The sequence below is a fragment of the Mauremys reevesii genome, linkage group 25 (assembly GCF_016161935.1).
Source record: "Mauremys reevesii isolate NIE-2019 linkage group 25, ASM1616193v1, whole genome shotgun sequence".
In the NCBI taxonomy this organism is placed as follows: Eukaryota; Metazoa; Chordata; order Testudines; family Geoemydidae; genus Mauremys; species Mauremys reevesii.
This window is the reverse complement of record NC_052647.1, coordinates 15,747,710-15,763,652: the sequence shown is the minus strand read 5'-3', so window position 1 is coordinate 15,763,652 and position 15,943 is coordinate 15,747,710. Positions and strand designations below refer to the sequence as shown.

The 15,943-nt window shown below is 59.6% G+C and overlaps 2 protein-coding genes across 3 annotated transcripts in view; one reads left to right on the top strand and one right to left on the bottom strand.

The window, feature by feature from the left end:
- The window catches only part of DGKA (diacylglycerol kinase alpha), a 31,091-nt gene extending 24,021 nt beyond the window's left edge, over positions 1–7,070 (bottom strand). The window contains exons 1-2 of the mRNA XM_039514138.1: positions 6,813–7,070; positions 5,170–5,441 (exon numbers count right to left, since the gene is read on the bottom strand). The gene's annotated coding sequence lies outside the window, so the exon portion shown is untranslated. The remainder of the gene's footprint in view (positions 1–5,169; positions 5,442–6,812) is intronic.
- Positions 7,071–7,481: 411 nt separating this feature from the next.
- PYM1 (PYM homolog 1, exon junction complex associated factor) lies at positions 7,482–11,336 on the top strand. 2 transcript variants are annotated; one of them, XM_039514141.1, is made up of 3 exons: positions 7,482–7,601; positions 8,383–8,500; positions 10,430–11,336. In XM_039514141.1, exons 1-3 carry the CDS (start codon positions 7,571–7,573, stop codon positions 10,944–10,946), a joined length of 666 nt encoding a protein of 221 aa, XP_039370075.1. In that variant the 5' UTR covers positions 7,482–7,570; the 3' UTR covers positions 10,947–11,336. The 2 variants fall into 2 exon arrangements, with proteins under 2 accessions (XP_039370075.1, XP_039370076.1); XM_039514142.1 differs by having other exon boundaries at positions 7,492–7,601; positions 8,407–8,500.
- The last annotated feature ends 4,607 nt before the right edge of the window (positions 11,337–15,943 follow it).

Here is a 15,943-nt window from a genome sequence, read left to right as displayed (position 1 = left end):
GGGTGTTCAGGGGTTCCTAGCCATGCTGTGTAGTGGGTGACAGCTTCAGTTTGGAGCAGAGGTGGGGGTTGGGATACACTCTGAATGGGGTGTATGCATGTGTATACACACACCATGACTCACACTCACAACTTCACCGTGTTGGCAAGGCTAGAACCCAGGTCTGCTTGCTCCTACCCCTTAAAGGAGAATCCCCAATAGCTGAAAGCAGTCTGGGTGCTATGGTACACAGTTGCCATCCTCATCCCATCCAGTAGAGGGCAGTGTTGAACATATTCACGAACTGGGCCGCTAGAACCTACGTATTGTTAAAAGCTTTGCCATTTGTCAAACATAAGAACGGCCAGACTGGGTCAGCCCAACGGGCCATCTAGCCCAGTGTCCTGTCTTCCGACAGCGGCCAGTGCCAAGTGCTTCCGAGGGATCGAAATTACTGAATGATCCACCCCCTGTCATCCAGGCCCAGCTTCTGGCAGTCAGAGGCCGAGGGACACCCAGACCCCAGGGTTGCATCGCTGAACATCTTGGCTCATAGCCAGCGATGGACTCATCCTCTGTGAACTGATCTAGTTCTTTTTTGAACCCCATTATAGTCTTGGCCTTCACAACATCCCCCGGCGAGGAGTTCCACAAGTTAACTGTGTGTTGTGTGAAGAAATACGTCCTTGTGTTTGTTTTAAACCTGTGGCCTATTAATTTAATGGGGTGACCCTGGTTCTTGTGATATGTGGAGGGGTAAATAACACGTCCTTATTTCCTTTCTCCGCACCAGCCACGATTTACAGACCTCTCTCAGATCCCTCCACGGTCGTGGCTTTTCGAAGCCGAACAGTCCCAGTCTTTTTAATCTCTCCTCAGACAGAGGCTGTTCCATCCCCCTAAGCAGTTGTGTTGCGTATCTCTGTACTTTTTCCAATTCTTCTAATGCATCTGTTTTGAGACGAGGCGCCCAGACCTGCCGGCAGTATTCAAGGGGCGAGTGTACTTTGAATTTATATCACGGCATTATGATGTTTCCTGTCTTATGATCTAGCCCTGTCCTAATGGTTCCTAACATTCTGGTCGCTCTTCTGACGCCCGCTGGACATTAAGTGGATGATTTCAGAGAACTCTCCATTACGACTCCAAGGTCTCTTTCTTGAGCGGTAACAGCACATTTAGACCCCATGATTGCAGAGCTCTAGTTGGAATTCTGGTTTCCAAGGGGTGTTACTTTGCACTGATCAATGCTGAATTTCATCTGCCAGCGTGTGGCCCAGGCACCCAGGTCTGCGAGCTCCCATTGTAACTCTCTGCAGTCTGCTTTGGACTTTGCTATCTTGAGCAAATTTGTATCGTTTGCAAACTTTGCCACCTCACTCTCTATTTCTTTTTTCCAGATCATCTGTCTGACAGCACCGGCCCCGGGACTGATCCTTGGGGCACCTCGCTAGCTACGCTTCACTGTGAAAACTGGCCATTTCTTCCTACCCTTTCCCCTGTTACTGACCGGTGAGAAAACCTTCCCTCTTAGCCCACGACTGCTCCCGTTGGGGAGGGACCGGGGGAAAGGCTTTCGGAAAGACCAAGCTCACTAGAACCACGGGGTCACTTCTGTCCATGTTTGCTGACCCCCCCTTGAAGAATTCTAATAGATTAGTGAGGCGTGATTTCCCCTCCCAAAAGCTGTGTTGACTCTTCCCCAGCAAATGGTGTTCAGCTGTGTGTCTGATCCGCGTCCACAAACAATGTGTGCCCCAGCCATGCACCCCACGTCAGGGGGAATGGGGGGAGAGCCTTCCCAGCATGCCTTGCAGGCCACCAGCCTCCCCGTGCACAGACAGGCAGCCTGCTACGGTTGACTCTGTTGAGCAATGACAGCAGCTGGCAGGAGCCTGCAAACACAGCGGCGTCACCCCCGCTGGGACCACGCTGGCAGAAGGAAGGGGGTGGGCGTGGGGAAGGCAGAGGCACAGTGCAGAGGAGCCAGGTACAGAGGAGCGAGTATGTTCCTGCCCTGGGATGAGTCACAGGTGGGGCCCTGCCCACATGCAGCACCTACTTCCCTGTCAGCCCCAGCGCTGCTGCCCACGTCTGAGTGAGAGCGAGAAACCGCCAGAGAACAAAGGGAAAGGAAAGGAGGAGCGAGACTTGCTAGAAAACAACCGAGCCGCACTCTGCAGAGCGGGGCTCCGGTGCTGACGCCACCGCAGATCAGCTCTGCTTCCTTCAAGCCCTGGGTTTCTGCCCCACGGTGTTCTAACCACTAGCCCATGCTCCCTCCCACAGCTGGAGACAGGACCCAGGAGTCCTGACACCCAGTTCTCTGCCCTGGCCACTAGACAACGCTCTCTCCTAAGGATGAGAACCCAGGAGTCCTGACTCGCAGCCCTCCACTCTAGCCACTGAAATACCGAACAAGCCTAGAATAGCCCCACTGTGAGGAGCTCGTCTCGCTTTGCTAATGATTGAAAAACACACAAAGAAGAGGGCTCAGAATTACTGTTCTGGGCAGCCCACCGCCATCTCCGCGTAGCCCCGGAAGTGCCCGGCTCGGAGCTAACGGATGCTGCCCGACGGCACGTGGGAATTCGCAGGCACCATCTGCTCTAAGAAATGCACATGCTTCAGTGAGGTCTGTCTGCCCCGCACCTGTGAGCTGGAGAAGGGGGGAGGCGGCAGACTGGAGTGAGAGGCAGGGAGGTGTGGGTGTGTTACAATGCATCACCCCAGGGAGCAGCGCTCCAGAAATACCTGGACAGACACGGAGACGCCCTGAGGCTGCTCGAATGCCCATGGCTCCCTCTGGCCCTCGGGGAGCAGGGAACAGCCCCGGCACAGCGTGTTCGGGCCACTCCCCCGCTCTGCCCCGCCAAGGCCCCGAATCCGGCTCGATCCCCTGTGTCACGCTGCTTTTCTACTGGCTGAAGCCCAGCTCACCGTGCGAGTGCCCGAGTGGATCACGTGTTGGAGCTCTCGTGCCGTTGTTTTCACTGGAGCCAGGCGAGCGTGCAAACCCCTCACCCCCGTGCAGAGTTCCACACTGGTGTTAGCGACGAGGGACTCGGAGCCCGGTCCGGTTCTGCCAGGGCCAAGCGCAGCTGTGTCCAAGCCGTGGTTTGGGACTGATGGGGAGGTGGAAGGGGGGGGCACTGGGGCAACCGAAGCCGAAGCATCGGCCCCTCGCCAAGGCTGGGCCGTCTCCCCGGTGCTCAGCACGACACCTGCTGGGTACTCGCTGCAGGGCTCAGGCCGGGTCTGTGAACGCAGCAGCTCGAGAAAGCATAAAGCAGACACAGCTGAGCAGCTTCCTCCCGCTGGGTGTATCTCTCACTGGGATCAGAACTCAGCCCTGCCGGCAGCGCTTCCCTGCCTGCTGGCCACTCAACTGGTAAACCTCAAATCTCCGCCGATAGGGATCACCCACAGAAGCTCCTCGGCGTGTGCCCCGCTGAATGGAGAGCGGTGATTGAGTGCCGGAGCTGGCAGCAGCGCCCTAGCAGCATGAGGGCTGCATGGCTGAGACGAGGGAGCCCAGCCTTCTCCTGGGGCGGCAAGGGGGGGTCCCGGGAGGCCACCAGGGTCACCCCAGACATGCCCAGCCAGGTGTTTGTCCCAACTGCTCTTACAAACCTCCACCTCCCTTGGAAGCCCCTTCAACTGCCCGGAGAGTCAGAAAGATTAAATCTCCCTTGCTGCCAACTAAGCCCCTTGCATCTTGTCCTCCCTTCGGTGGACCTGGAGAACACCCGATCCCCGTCCTTTTTCTAACAGCTCTGCCATCAGGGCCCCTGACAGCCGCCTTTCCTCACGACTCAGCGGATTGGAAATCGGCCGGGTCACGGTAACGGGAATCGCCCCGAGGAAGGGCTCCCGGCCAAGGGCCCGTTATGCTACACACACAGGCTCGTCTTCACTAGGATTTTTGAATTGCCCATTGACCCCAGGTAGCTTCCGCGAAGAGAGAGCTGGCTCCAGACCAGCCAGTCCTGCTCAGGGGGAACTGCTGGAGCCGAAGGCTAGTGGGTAAAGCTGGGGGAGCCCAGGGCTGGGCTAGCAGGGGGCTGCGGGTCGGGAGTGAGGGGCACCGGCAGGGCTGGGCTAGCAGGGGCTGCGAGTCGGGAGTGAGGGGCACCGGCAGGGCTGGGCTAGCAGGGGCTGCGGGTCGGGAGTGAGGGGCACTGGCAGGCCTGGGTGCTGGCAAGGGAGGGAAGTCCCCAGTCCCTTTATCCCTCACCACCCACCCGGCCAAAGGGCTCCGTCTGTCTCCCCAGAATTCGAATACAAAGATTTGCCAAGGCCTGGGGCTCTGCTGCCCCCAGGTGAGAGCGGCACCAGACAGCAAGGCCGAGCTGTCAAGCAGCTAGAACAGGGCCTGGGGCGTCGGGGGCCTGGCTTCTGTCTCCCTCCGCTCCCAGCAGTGAAATGAGGGTGACCAAGTGCCCACCGTGAGCAGGGCCCCAGGAGCAGCCAGTCAGGGCTGGCAGGTGCCAAGCAAACACGGCGCAGCGCGGTTCTCCGGCCAGCACACGCCCCCTCCCTTGCCCCTGCTGCCAGAAACTGCCCTGCCGCTGGACTGCCTCCCTTGTGCTCCCCTTGCGAAACTGCCGCCCAGCCCAGCGCAGGGAAAACGGTGTTAAGCCCCCCCAGGGTTAGCTAAGGGAGCAGCAGCAGTGCAAGGCCCCCGCCACATGCAGCTCCCAGCACTCACAGAAAAGGTGGGAGGATGGAGCCAAGCTCACAGCCCCACCCACAAAGCCTCTAAAAAGTCCAATCAGCTGCTCCCCTTTCTCCCCAATACGCCTGCCACTAGGGACCCTAATGCAACAGGTGAGGGTGGGGAGATCCCCAGAGCGGGAGAATCCTGCTGCCCTGAGAGGTGCAGGCAGCCGCTGGGGCGCAAAGAGGGGCTCCAGGGGTGTTTGCAGCTGGCCCGAGGGCTCCGCTCGTTACAGAGTCTGGCCCTTGTGTTCCAAAAGCAGCTTCAGGGTTTAAACGCACAGGGAGCACCTGGGGTTTTGCCTAAATCAATTACAGGTTCTCCCTGCCTGAGTAATGGAGCTAATCCCTGTGTAACTACATTACCCCACGCTCTGCTAATTGGATTGATCATTGTAACTAGTTAATGAAACTCCAGCCAATCTTCTTAAATCAGATTGTTGGCTGATATGGAACTAATTATCTACTGACCTGGAGGTTGTGAATCAAATCAGAGGTTTCACTGCAGCTCCAGGGGAAATGGTCTTTTCCTTGCCATCTGGCCTTGCTCTCCGGCCCTCATGATGCCTTGTTAATGGCGGCAGGAAGGAAATGCTGTAGCTGGGGAGGGTGCCGGCTCTTCTCTGCCACTAACGAAAGACCCAAAACAAAACACAAATCTCCTGGGTTGCACATCGTCTCCGGGGTTAATCCGAAGGTGGAACATCCAGCCAGGTATCAGCTCGGCCCATCCGCTCACTTCCCTGGGGAGGCAGGATGGCGCAACGGTTACGGCGCTGTCTAGGATGGGGGAAACCCAGCTTACATCCTTTCTGTGCCCCAGGAGTGTGACCGTAGCCGCTCTGGGCACTTTCCCACCTGTAAAATGGGATTAGTTGCACTTCCCAGCCTCACCGGGCATCTGTGAGAGGCTCAGATCCTACCAGTGGGGGGCTGGATACAAGCAGGAGACAGACAGCTCCACAAGGGTGGAAATAGAATCTGTCGCCACCGAAAGTGGTCAGGCAGCTGATCCCACCCTTGGGAGATGCTCCGTTCCCTCTGTGATGGGTTGGATCACAGAACCCCCCTTGGGAGCTGCTACCCAGTGTGCCAAGACTACTTCTGCCCCTGCCTTCCCTGCCAGCTCGGGGCCCCCGCACCCCGTCTTGCCAAGCCAGACACTCCCCTCTGCTCCAACACAGACCCAGCGTCTGAATTACTTGCCCCAAAACTGCAGGTTTAGCTGAAAGCAGCTCACAGGAGTGTTCTTGTCTTTAGCACTCAGATGCCCAACTCCCAGTGGGGTCTAAACCCAAATCAATCCGGTTTACCCTGTATCAAGCTTATGCAGGGTAAACTCATCGATTGTTCACCCTCTATGACACCGACAGAGAGACGTGCGCGGCTGTTTGCTCCCCAGCTATTAACACACACTCTGAGTTAATAACTAAAAAGTGATTTTATTCAATACAGAAAGTAGGACTGAAGTGGTTCTGAACAGTAACTGACAGAACAAAGTAAGTCACCAAGCAAAATAAAATAAAATGTGCAAATCTGTGTCTAATCAAACTGAATACAGATAATCTCATCAATTCCAGGATACTCCCTTTTACAGACTAATCCCCTTTCAGCCTGGGTCCAGCAATCACTCACACCCCTTTGTTCCAGTTTCTTTCAAGTATCCTGGGGTGGGGGTGGAGGCTCTCTCTTTAGCCAGCTGAAGACACAATGGAGGGGTCTCCCACGGGTTTAAATAGACTTTCTCTTGTGGGTGAAGACCCCCCTCCTCACCCCTATGCAAAGTCCAGCTCCAAGATGGAGTTTTGGAGTCACCTGGGCAAGTCACATGTCCAGGCATGACTCACAGTTTTTACAGGTACCAGGTGCTACCTTGAACGTCCTCAAGTAGACTTCTTATATGGATTGGAGCATTCCAGGATCCATTGTCCTTTAAGTATCAGAGGGGTGGCCGTGTTAGTCTGGATCTGCAAAAGCAGGAAAGAGTCCTGCATGCATCCACGAAGCGGGGATTCACCCACGAAGGCTCCTGCTCCAATACAGCTGTTAGTCTATAAGGTGCCACAGGACTCTTTGCTGATTGTCCGTTAAGTGTCTCTCCATTAGGTACTTACCTTCAACAGTCCTTTCTCCAGGAACTGGTCTACTGGGGTGATTTAGGAATCGAGCCAGTACCCAGGCAACATTCATAACTTCCAATACAAAGTGACACGTGCCTGCAGACAGGATTAATAGAGTCAGGCGCTGTTACACGGCGTATGTAGCACACATCACAGGCTAAGCATAGTTCCATAAGGCCTTATGGGCGGCACCGTCACACCCTGCGCCGGCCTGGGGCCACGGCCACTCCCCGAGGTGCCCGGGCAGCCCCGTCTCCCCCCACGCCGGGGCAGGATTCGAACCCCTGACGCCCCCCCCAGCTGCTCCCCTCTGCCCCCCACCCCGGGGCAGGATTCGAACTCCTGACGCCCCCGAGCTGCTCCTCTGCCCCCACCCCGGGGCAGGATTCGAACCCCTGACGCCCCCGAGCTGCTCCTCTGCCCCCACCCCGGGCAGGATTCGAACCCTGACGCCCCCGAGCTGCTCCCCTCTGCCCCCCACCCCGGGGCAGGATTCGAACCCATGAGCCCTCCCCCCTCAGATGTCCCCCTGGGGAGGCCTGTGTCCCACGTGACTCGCTGTGCTGGGGGGGGCGGGGATCGCTAAGCCTCAGCCCCAAAGGATTCTGGGAAATGACTCCCCTCCCCGTTTAGCCCGGTGGCGGTCGGTGTCTCTTTAAAAACAAGATGGCCCCCGGCCCAGCTGTCCCCGCCCCGGTCACGCCACTTCCGGGGGCGGGACAGAGTGGCCGGAAGTGGGTCGCGTTTCCAAGATGGCGACTCCCTATGTGACTGACGAGACCGGTAAGTCCGGAAACCGCTTCCGGGAGGGGGGATTCCCCCCCCCGCTCCGGCCTCACCCCCCTGCGAGCCCCCCCGCCTGGCCCGTATCCCCCCCTCCTGCCCCAGCTCCCCCGCCAGGGCCCCTCCCCGCCGCCCGCATCTCCCCGGCCCCGCCAGGGCCCTCCCCCGCCGCCCGCATCTCCCCCGGCCCCCCGCCAGGGCCTCCCCCTCCCCACCGCATCCCCTCCGGCTCCGGCTCCTCCCCCGCCCGCTTCCCCCGGCTCCGGCCTCCTCCCCGCCCTTCCCCGCCCCCTTGTCCCCTCCCCTGTGCCTGGGTGTTGTGCAGCCCCCGGCCCCCCATAGCCGGTCACGTGTCTGTGCCCCCCCTTCCGCATCACTCCGGCTTGCGGGGGCTGTTTCCGGCCCGGCCCCGCCAGAGAAGCCCCATCCTGGCTGCGGCCTGGGGGGCTGCGCGGGTGGCGTGGCCGCGGGGCAGGCCCTGGGGGTAGCGACCCCCCGAGACGGCCCCGGGACAGTCGCACTGACTCGTTGGGTGACCTCAGGCCGAATTCCCTTTCCTGCCCCGTGCCTCGGTTTCCCCATCTGAGGGTCCAGTACTGACCGGGGGGGGGGCAAAGCTGGCTTTCAGTGTTTCTGTAAACTGGAAGTTGGCAGAGGGAAGGTGGGGAGGTGACGTCTCTCGCTGGGCCGGGTTCTTAGCTGGCCGTGTCTTACTGAGCAGCCGTTAGGTGAATATTGAAATCACTTTTTCCCTTCCCCCCTTTAAAATATCCCATCACAGACCAAGCTGCTTGTAACGTTTCAGGGAAGTACATCGCCTCCACGCAGCGCCCTGATGGGACCTGGAGGAAGCAGCGAAAGGTGAAGGAGGGATACGTGCCCCAAGAAGAGGTGCCAGTGTAAGTCGGATTCCAGCCCTTATGGCCGCCCCCTCCAGGGCCGCTGGGATCTCTTGCATGGCCCATAGCGGGTGGGCTGTTCCGCAGTCCAGCTGCTCGCATCTGAAAACCTCGACAGCTCCTAACGCCGTGAGATTATCCGCGTCTGCGGCACTGAGTGTGTGCCTGGCGCTTCGGCCCAGTCAGCTTCCGCAGCTGGGCTACCCGAGGAAGCGGCACTGGGTTCGCTTAAGGTGTGATTTTAAGCGGGGGCGAAGTGTTGTGCGCACTCTTTGGGATTCGGGGCGGTTTCTTTTGGTTTAGCTTAAACCTGTTCTTAAAGGCCATAAGCTCACCTGAAGAAAGCCGCGCTCACTGAAATAACTGTGCCCATGGGTTTGCACAGGGATAGGTTAAACTGCCACCATTTCTGCATATAGGCCTGAGACCCGTCCCTCCTTCAGCTGGCTTCCTTTTAGGGTAACGGCACATCTTACAGTCGTTAGTCCTCTCCTGCTCCACTTCTAAGCTGGGTGCAGCGTGACGAGCCAGACAATTGTACATTTGGGGCCTGCTCACCACTTGGGGGTGCTTTCCCCAAAGGATCCGTGGGAGGCTTTTTGGCTAAGCCGGAAACACATTCTTTAAAAAGAGGAGAGCTCAGTGCTCCACAGAACCAGACTAGGTGATCCCAAGGTGTCTTCTGGCTTTAAATTTCTGAATCCTCTTCATTCCCTAATGCGAGCCAGGCATTCCTGTCAGCCCCTGGAGTGCTGATCCCAGCTCTTCTCCCATGGCAGAGCGTGTTCAGTGAGCTCCCGGGGCATCTGGCTTGTCTTCACAATTCCCATGGCCACAGAAAGGTTATTAGTAAGCTGGGACGGGGGGTTGGGCTCAGTGTGCCGCTGTGGATCTAGGTCGGCGCCCGTGGGGGCTCATTGACTCTCATGCATGCGATGTGGCTCCCGCTCCTCGCTATAACCTAGGCCAATCGGCTGTCAGCTTTCTAGGCTTCCAGATTGGGCCATGAAGTTTTGGGAACGTGGCCGTTGGTTGGAGTCGAACCTGCTGTCTCCAAACCCTTTGGGGAATGCTAAAGATGGCCCCCCTGCCTGTCTCCCGAGGCCTTGCCCTGCCTCAGAGGGAGTCCTGTTTTCAGCGTGCTAGTGCCGAGCGCTGCACTTGTGCAGTTCTTACACCCCAGACATCCCCTCGCTGGCCCAGCGTGAGTCGATCCGAGAGGGGCCATGGTGCAGCAAACTGCCTGTCTCCCATTGGGCCACATCTGTCAGGAAGGATGAAATGGAGAGGCTGTCCTGCGTTTCCCAATCAAGCCCCTTTAAAATCCCCCCCGCCCAGCGCCCCCTCGGCTGTAATGATTTATAACCATGTGTATGTACTGTTGGGTTACATCGTGAGATCTGAGTCTTTTTCCAGGTGCCCGACCAACTTTGACCCCCTCTTATACCATAAGATGTAACCTGGCGGTATGTATTAACTCCCCTTATAAATCATTCTGGTGGGTGGCTTCGGATGTGTCCTGCCTGCGAGGATAACCTCTGCTGGCATCGCTAGTCTCTGGCATAGAGCTCAGGTACTCGCAAACAGTGCTCAAATCCTGTAATGTTCGAGGGGCGCCTGTTTCACTCCTCTGGTCCTGGGCGTCTCCTCCCGCCCTGAGGGCGGTGGCCAGGTGCTGCGATTCCTTCGCCCTTCAGAGTTGTCACTCAGTGATGCCGCTGTTCTGTGGGGCCTGATGGGAGGGGCTGAGCATTCGTGACTGGTTGGGTGGTGATTGGAGCAGTGGGTTCTCAGCACCTCTTGCGGTGGGCTCTGGGTGTAATGGGGTCAGAGAGCCTTGGTGCTGACGGCTGCCGCATGGACCAGCTGGCCGGCCCCTGTTCTTTGTGCGTGGGAGAGGGAAGTCCTGATGGATTTTGTTCTGTGCAGGTATGAGAATAAGTATGTGAAGTTTTTCAAAAGCAAACCAGACCTGCCCCCCGGTCTGAGCCCCGAGGCCAACATGCAGCCAGGCAAGCAGGCCACCAAGGCGGAGAGCGGCGAGAGCGGCCTGTCCAAGACAGCCAAGAGGAACTTGAAACGTAAGGAGAAGAGGAAGCAGCAGCAGGAGAAAGGGGAGAGGGAGACAGACGAACTGATCCAGGCACTGGAGAAGGCTGCCCTCTCGGGGGCCAGCAGCAGGGACAGGGACCCCCCGGGGGATGGTAAGTCGGCCCTGCAGCAGCAGCAGGCCTGCGGCGGAAAGGCCCTGGGGGACGGGGACTCCTCAGCCGCTGAGAAAACAAAGAAGATGAAAAACCTGAAAAAGAAGCTGCGGCAGGTGGAGGAGCTGCAGCAGCGGCTGGACTCGGGGGAAATAAAGCAGCCGACGAAAGAGCAGCTGGAGAAGCTGGCGCGGCGGAAAGCGTTGGAGGAGGAGCTGGAGGACCTGGAGCTGGATTTGTAAGGGGGGGCCGGGGAGGGAGACTCGGAACCAGACTCAGTGCGCGCAGGTGACTGAATTCTGCGAGCTGTGGTGACCAGAGCCCAGCTGCCTCGTTGGGCCCGGCTGGGTTTTTTGTTGGGTGCTGCCTGATTTTTAAGAACAATTTCCCAGCTATCGATGTTAGAAACTCGACAACTTTTCACATACCTCTCTCCTTTTTTTATTATTTTCTTTGGGGGGTGGGGGGAGGGAAGGCTGGGGATGTCGTTGGGAGGGGGTGAGCGGGGCTAGCACCCCACGGCTGTTTCCCCAGCCCCGTAGGATTCCCAGGTCCTCAGTGTTCTGTGCTCCAGCCACTCACTCCTCCTCAGATTTTTAAAAATGATGCAATAATAAAATTGCAGTAGTGACCTCGGCGTCTGGGATTTTGTTTTTCCTCCTTCGAGCCAAGCTGCCTTCAGGCCCCCGCAGAGTCTCGTTGGCGTCCCTGGAGAGTCCGCGCTCTGCGCGCTGGAGGGAAAGCAGAGAAAGCTGAGACGTGCCCCTCTCTCAGGAGAACACGCCCATCCTCCCCCCTTCAGCCCCCCAGCGTGGTAAAGGCTACTCGGAGCAGATTGTGTAGCTTTCTGGAACACGGTGCTTTCTCCGTGTCTTCCATGATCCGATGAGCAGAGAACTAGTTCAGTGCTGGCCCTTAACGTACCTTCACCAGCATCTGAGACCGCGCTCATTGGAATGACTGGTTCAGGCTCTCTGCAGACTCAGGAAGGTGCTGCTCCGTCTAGGTCCCATTTTCCAAGTTTTTTCTGTGCAAGTCTCACTGCTAGAGCCTCCTATAATTGAAAGAACAGTCGGGGGGTGGGGGGGCTGACTGTGCCCCTGGCTAGTCCTTAGTGCACCCCGGGAAGGTGAGTGCAGCACCTCGTGTTGGGGGTATATTGAGCCCTCTGTAAACGGGGCCCTGTTCTGCCTGACAGTGGCCACCAGGTGGCTCTGTAGGGCCCAGTCCCTGGAGTGTGGTGGGCTGAAAACGAGAACCTTGTGAACTGCTCTGGGGACGCCTGTTCCCCGGCGGCGTGGCCAGGCTGCACGCGCGAGCGAAATCCGAGCAGCCGTGTCCGTTCGTGGAGTGCGGGCGCCTGGGTGGGGTCTGCCAGCCCAGCGGTAGCGAGTGCAGGCTGGGGTGGGCCTTGCGTTTTGGGGGCCGCTGGAGGCCAAGCCGCAGCGTAGCGCTGCTGGAGAGGTGAGGGAGGCAGGGGACCGGGTGGGTGGGTCCTGCTGCCGCAGACACCACATGAAGATCACGATTTGTGGCTGGGGGAGGGGGTTGCGAAGGGGTTTAAACAAAACCCTTCTGGGCTTGTTGGTGGCTGAGGGAGTGAGGCCTCGATCCCCTTTGACTGGGCTCCAAAACGCGGCCTGTGGCTCCTGCTCCCTTCGCCTTGTCTCAGAAATGGCTGGAGAGTTTTGGCTGGAGAATCCAGCAGCAGGCAGATGCCAGGGGTGGGAAATGGCAGCTCGAGCGGTTAAAGCTTAGCCAAGTTCTAAGCAACGAAAACAGGGTCTTGTAATGGGAAAGGTCGGAAACCCTTGCTGGGTGGTGCTGCTGCCTCGGGGCGTGGTGCCTGGCTAATTGACAATGGCGACTTGCCTGGCTGTGACCCCAGTGCCTAGATCCCCCTGGCGGGTTTGTTGTCTCCAACACCAGGCCTGGCAGTGCCCGTCTGCCTTGAGTATGTGGGGATGCTGGGGGGAGCCCCTGGGGGCAGGTTTTCTGGGTGGGTGCAGCACCCAGCATGCTGGGCCCCTGATCGCCTCTGGGTGCCTCCTAAAATACAGGGCAGAGTCCTCTGCAAGCCCCAGCTCCGCCCGGCCCACCCGCTATTGACCAGCCAACCCCTCTTCAGCTCAGTGCGCGGGCTGGTTCCCCGAGGTAACGCTGCCACCGGCGTCCTGCCCTGGCTGCGACGCCCGGGTGCACCCCCACGCCGCAGGGCCAGTTTGCTTCACGAGCAGCTCGGCGCCCCTGCTCCTGCGCTGGGGCCGTGCTGCACTGACACACGCGGGGTTGTCGGTGCAGCCGGGTGTTCGCGGGCTGTAAGCGCCCTACAGAGCTGGGCCTGGTGCTGCAGAGGCAGCGCGTTACCACGGCCAGGGAGAGGCGGCGCGGGGGGCCCGGTGGGGGGAGCAGGGTTCTAGTCACTGGCCCCTGGAGACCTTGGGCAGGCGACTGGGCGGTGCCTCGGTTTCCCCAGCTGTGCAGTAACAGCAGCTCAGCCAGGGTCCATCCCAGCGGAAGAACCCCGCAGCAGGTAGATGTGAGGTTATCTGCCCCCTTCCTCTCCAGCGCTTGAGGAGCGATGGATGGGAACAGGCCGGACCACATGGTGTCCGGTGCCCGGCTGTGGGCAACAGCCCCCCCGTGTCTCATGGGAACGATATGTCCCCCCACGCTGGCCGAGTCATCCCTCCCTTGCCCTTAACGAGCTGCAGCTGTGGGGCCGGGACAGCAGCCCCCTGTGCGTGACCCAGCCCGGCGGTTTTTGGGTAGCGCCGGGTTTTTAGGGCACAGAATTGGTGACTAATTAAAAGCCGCACAGAACACAGCTTCTCTTGTCTGTGTTGCCATAGTGAGCAGAGGGTGACTAAGCGGGAGACGTGCCAGGGTGACTGACGCGGGTCCGGTCAGTGTCACTGCGGGGGCGGGCGCAGCGCAGCGGGGACGGGGCAGCGGGAGCGTCTCCTGGGCATGCAGAGGGCAATTTGTTACCAGCGTGGCTGCCTCTTGGGGAAACTGAGGCACGGGGGGGCGGGCATGACTTGCCTGAAGCCCTGCAGTGAGATGGCAGCAGGTCTGGGCACAGAACCCAGGCGTCCTGGCTCTCGATCTGCCTGTGATAACCCCTAGACCACGTGGCTGGGCGGGGCCAAAGCCAGGGGAGCGCAGGGTCCTGATGGCAGCAGTGGCATGAACCCGCCATGGGGCTGGGGCCCACTGCTGTGTAAATACTGGCCTGTGGGCTGGCTCCTGCCCCACCTCTAGGGGGAGGGGGGCTCATTAGCTCCTGCGGGGCTCTTGCTGGCTGTGGGATCAGACTCCTCGCAGAGCCACCCGGCCTCCGGAACGTGCGCGGCCCTGGGCTGGCTGGGAGCAGAGACGGTTCTTGGCCTGTCCCCGGGCCGGGCAGCGGCCGGGACCCGCGGCTCCGTTCCACCGCTGAGCTTGGCGCTGGGCGTGAAACCCCTCGCTGCGTCTACGTGGGCTGAGCTGGCACCGGCGCATGCGGTGACCCGACTGCCCCCCCCCCCCGCCTGGGGACTGCACGAGGTCTGTTAACGCTGTGTGATGGGGGGGGGGGCACGGGCTGGCCCGTCTCCCTGCAGCCCCTTCCAGCTCTGGGAACCCGTTAGCATTCATTGATTGGAGCGCTGGGTCCCTGTGGGCCGGGCACTGAGTGCACACAGAGACCAGGCCCTGTCCTGGAGAGCTAAAGGCCTGGAGTTCCTGGCACTGTGACTCAGTTTCCAGGTGGAAATGGGGAAACTGAGTCACGGTGCTGGGACAGTGACTTGCCTGAGAGCATGTAGAACCCAGGAGTCCGGACTCCCACCCTGGCGCTCTAATCGCTGGGCAGTGGGAGGAAAGCAGCTGAGTGGGTTGGAGCAGGGGCTTTGTCTGGGCTGACGGCCCCGGAGCTGCGGCTGGGATACAAAGGCCATTTGTCATCCCCCTGCCTGCTCCCCCTCCAAGCTGCACTCTCCTGCTCAGTGACGCGCCCCCCCCCCGCCCGTTAGCTCTGCCAGAGCAGGCAGCGCCCGCCTGGAGCTCCTGGCAGTGCTGGGTCACTGACTGTGCCCCTTGGCCCAGCCGCTCGCCCCAGCCCAGGCGGGGGCCGAGCCCCAGGGACCAGAAGGGCCTTGGGGGGGGTGTTCGGCTTTTGTGCTTGAAGGTTAAACTGTTTCCTGGGGGCCGGGCTGGGCTGGGCAGCAGGGCTGGGCTGGGGTGCTTGGAGGAAGTGCTGCCCAGGGAGATGGGCTGGGGGGGGGTTGGGATTCCTGGGTTCTATCCCCAGCTGTGGGGTCTAGTGGTTAGAGCAGTGGGGGCTGGGCCCCAGAACTCCTGGGTTCGATCCCCAGCTGTGGGAAGGGAGGGGGCTCTCGTGGGTTAGAGTAGAGGTGGGAGTGGGAGTCTGTTTCCAGGAGTGGGGAGGCCTAGTGGTTAGAGGGCAGAGTTAGGACTCCTGGGTCCTCAGCGTGGTTCGGGGGAGGGGGTCTGAACGAGTTCTATCAGGGCGTTTGTACTGTGTTCTGGAGACCCCACTCCAAGCTCCTGCCACTAACTTTCACTGTGACAGCTTGGGTAAGGTCACGCCCCTCCACGCCTCAGTTTCCCTGTGAGCACAGAGTGGCAGGGCCGCACTCTGCATCTCAGCCAGGTCTCTGGGCTCATCTCTAGGCAGGTTACTGGCTCTGTAACTCATCTCTCCATTCCCTTCCCTCCTGCCAGCAGGGCAGGGTCCATGGTACGTCCCTCTCACCCACTGTGCCCTGATCCCAGCTGTTCCCCGTCCCTCACTCCAGTTACCCCACAGGGCTGGCACGGTGCCGGAGTCTGATCCCACTGGCCAGGCTGTGTCTCCCCATCAGCCGGTGATGGCGGGAGCCCTGGAGCCGTGCCCTGATGGTTTCTCAGCTGGGGGAGTTGGCAGGAGCTGGCAGCATGGAAAATACCCATCGTACAAAACAGCAAATATGGGGCAGAAGGAAGGAGCTGGGTGTGGGAGCCGCTGTCCTGGCCCTCCCCCACCGCTGGTTGTCCCCGTCTGCCTCCCTCTGCAGCTGCAGCTGGGGTGGGGGTTCTGCCTCCCTACTGGCTTCTGCAGTGCAGGTGTTAACAGCTGCCACGTTCCACCCCAGAGGTGGCTGCATTTCGGTGGTGGCGGGACTGATTGCTACGTGGACTTGTTGGCCCTTGTAACTTTTATCATAGCTGGGTCCTGTCCTTAGTCCTGTACATA